General features: G+C 44.4%; 1 protein-coding gene across 1 annotated transcript in view; it reads right to left on the bottom strand.

The window, feature by feature from the left end:
- Positions 1–3,561, bottom strand: part of NINL (ninein-like) — a 91,371-nt gene that overhangs the window by 27,773 nt on the left and 60,037 nt on the right. Inside the window, exon 16 of the mRNA XM_008593888.1 lies at positions 691–795. Within this exon, the coding sequence (XP_008592110.1) occupies positions 691–795 (105 nt within the window). The remainder of the gene's footprint in view (positions 1–690; positions 796–3,561) is intronic.

Below are 3,561 nucleotides of genomic sequence, written 5' to 3'. Positions count from 1 at the left end.
AAAAAAAAAGCCAAACTGTCGTTGGCAGCTACAGTAGTGACAACAGAAATCCAACCTCTCCAAAACATACTCTCTCCCCTTCCACAGTGCCCTGCCCCTTGCCCTGCCCCTCACTGACGGCACTCCCCGTCCCTGCCCCTGACCTTCTCTGATGGTCGCACCCCTGCCCTGACTGACTGAAATCACTATGCCAGCAGTGAATCTTGCAGAAAAGCACAGCTGAAACAGTTATCAAGACATCATCAGACAGATTCCACTTGCCCAGGAGGGCCCCAGGAACACCTCTTATCCTTCCAAAAACACTTGGGGCCTCCCCAACGCCCAGGTGCTTGCTATGCAGAGAATTTCTGTACGGGTGAGAAGTGCATGTACATCGGTCTCTGGGACAAGTGGGCGTGTGCTGGACATGCTCACATGGTACTGGCCACACGGCAGCATGCAGTCTCTGCTTCACACTTCTGAGACCAGGAGTTAAGGGGGCTGCACGTGGAAGGAGGTCAGGTCCCCATGCCTGTTGGGTCTGTTCAGAAGTGAACCAGGCTCACCCACCAAGGGTTTCTGGAACACGGGGTGACCTGCAAACATGTCCCACTTCCCGTGTCAGCACCTTCCACAGAGTTCACTCCACAGAGAACAAAACACGTCACGGACTTGACAGCCAGATGGGAACCTCTGGGACGCAGCCCTTACCTCTGTGCATCATCTGTGCTTTCTGCAGCTTCCAGCTCTTGTCGAATCCTTCCCAGATCATTTTTCAACAAAGAATTTTCTTCAGAAAGCCTATGAAATTCAAATCTGTGTGAAAAATTGAAAAAAGACAGGTGAGAACGCGAGCAGCTGTGCCACATGCAGCAGCGATGTGAACTCTCCCTGCAACTGTAAGTCCTGAACACTGGGCATTGACCTCTCCCCTCCCCTGGAGGATGCTCGGGACACGGTCCTTGTCCTCTACCCAGTGTTAACATGCTCTCATTTGTATCTCCCAAGAGTGGAGCTACAGAAACAAAGCTTGCTTAGCACCCACCCTGGCACACCACCAGCAACTCACGAATGCATTCGGCATCCTGGTTTTGTCACTTTGTGTTTACAGTGACCTGTTCCTGCATCTATAACCTCTAACTGAACACGCGAGTATGCTGGGTACCAGTTCCAAATGCCAGGTGTGACTGCTCAGGTTATCACTGAGGATATCCATCCCCTGCCAGAAACTCTGGCATGGAGCTCAGATCAGAAGACCAAAATATATTAGATATATTTTCCTCTTTAGTGAGAGTTCCATCCACCCTACTCTCTGAGGTCAGCGCTAGAAGGAGAAACTTAGAATGAAGCCCACATCAATTCATGGATAAATGCCTGATGGAAGGTGCATCCCCAATGGGAAAAAGCAGGTAGGAACAGCCACCACGTGAACCAAGTCTGCCTCCTGACAGCTCTAAGAGACTATCAACTAATGACAGTTGAGCAATTTACCAATAAAGATCACTAATTAAGCAGCTTAAAACCTATACTTGCTGCCCAGAGAATTTACCTGGAATACAGGTTGCTCCAGTGGACATTTATTCCCCCAACAGATTTCTAACTGGCATTAGCTTCTCACTTCTTCAACCTAAAAACACTCAAAACCACATGATCTCATCATGTTCATTTTATGGATCATGCTCATAATATTAAGCGTAAGTATCTCCTTCAGGTGACTTTGTTTTATCTCATGAGGAACCGAAGAGAAAAATGAAGTAGAGTCACTGGAGTTTTCACTGCAGCAGGGGGCTCAGGCAGGGGGTGAGACAAATGGGCTCTGCTCTGCAGCCCTCACTCTGCTGCAGAGTGGAGGACAAACTGAGTCAAGGCGGGCTGAGTGTGTCGAGGGGGAGGGTCTGTATGAGCAAACTACAGCAACACTATGGACTGTAAGAATGAACTGTAGCCACAAGCAACACCACAAACCATACGAATGAAGTGTAGCTACAAGCAACCCACAACCGGATGAGCCGAGAAAACCAGACGAGAGCGTACATGCTGCACGACTCCTTCATGGAAGTGCAAAAACAAGCGAAATCCATCCATCCACGCTTCTAGAAGTCAGGACACCCTGGGGGGCTTTGGGGAGGTCTATTTCTTGTTCTGGATACTAGTAACACAGACATGTCCAATTGGTTGAAAATGCTTCTGATGGTATACACACATGTGCCTTTTTTGTTATGTATATAACACTTTAATAAAAACTTAAAAAGAAAGAAATACACACCAAAGATAAACCACCACAGATAGAGAAGATTTTAAAAGTAGCCAGAGGACAAAAGTCAGATCACCGGTGTGGCAGGCAGAATACTGGTCTCTAAGAGGCGCCCACATACTAATCTTCAGAAGCTGTGACCACGTTACACCACATAGCTAGGACTGTTTTTGCTTTTTCTGTGAAGAATGTTATTGGTATTTTGATGGGGACTGCATTGCATCTGTAGGTTGCTTTGGGTAGTATGGACACGTTCACAATGTTAATTCTTCCAATCAAAGACCATGGAATGTCTTTCCATCTTTTTGTGTCCTCTTTAATTTCTTCAGCAGTGATTTGTAGTTCTTATTGTACACATCTTTTACCCCCTAGGTTAAATCTATTCCTAGGGGTTTTCTGTTGTTGTTACTAGGGTAAACGCGCTTGCTTTCTTGATTTCTTCTTCTGCTAGTTTGTTGTTGTATAAAAACATTACTGAGTTTTCTGTTTTGATTTTGTATCCTACAACTATACTGAAATTATCAGCTTTAAGAATTTTTTGGTAGAGTCTTTAGGGTTTTCTATATGTAGGATCATGTTATCTGCAAACATGGACAGTCTGACTTTGTCTTTTCTAATCTGGATGCCCTTCATTTCTTTCTCTTGAATTTCTCCTGATTGCTCTGACTAGTACTTCCAATGCTATGTTAAATAGGAATGGCGAGAGGGGGCATCCTTGTATTGTTCCTGTTCTTAAGGGAAAAGCTTTCAGCTTCTCCCCATTCAAGATAATATTGGTGGTGAGTTTGTTATGTATGGCTTTTATTGTGTTGAGATACTTTTCCTCTATGCCTAATTTGCTGAGAGTCTTTATCACAAAGGGATGTTGAATTTTGTCAAATGCTTTTTGTGTGACAGTTGAGATAATTACATGGGTTTTGTCCTTGATTAAGTTGATATGGTGAACCACTTTTATTGACTTGCATTATGTTGAACCATCCTTGCATCCCTGGGATGAATCCCACTTGATTACGGTGTATAATTTTTTTGATGTGTTGCTGTATTCTGTTTGCCAATATTTTGTTGAGGATTTTGGTGTCTATGTTCTTTAGAGATATTAGCCTGCAGTTTTTTGTTGTTGTTGTCATTGTATTTTGTCTGGTTTTGATGTCAGGGTGATGCTGGCCTCATAGAATGAGTTTGGGAGAATGGCCTCTGTTTCAGTTTTTTGGAATAGTTTGAAGGGAACTGGTGTTAACTCCTCTTTAAAGGTTTGGTGGAATTCCGTTTGGCCTGGGCTTTTCCTTGTTGAGACACTGCTGATTAGTGCTTCAATCTCATTGAGTGTT

Source organism: Galeopterus variegatus, unplaced genomic scaffold, assembly GCF_000696425.1.
Source record: "Galeopterus variegatus unplaced genomic scaffold, G_variegatus-3.0.2 Scaffold9831, whole genome shotgun sequence".
Classification (NCBI taxonomy): domain Eukaryota; kingdom Metazoa; phylum Chordata; class Mammalia; order Dermoptera; family Cynocephalidae; genus Galeopterus; species Galeopterus variegatus.
This window is presented reverse-complemented; position numbering and strand designations above follow the sequence as displayed.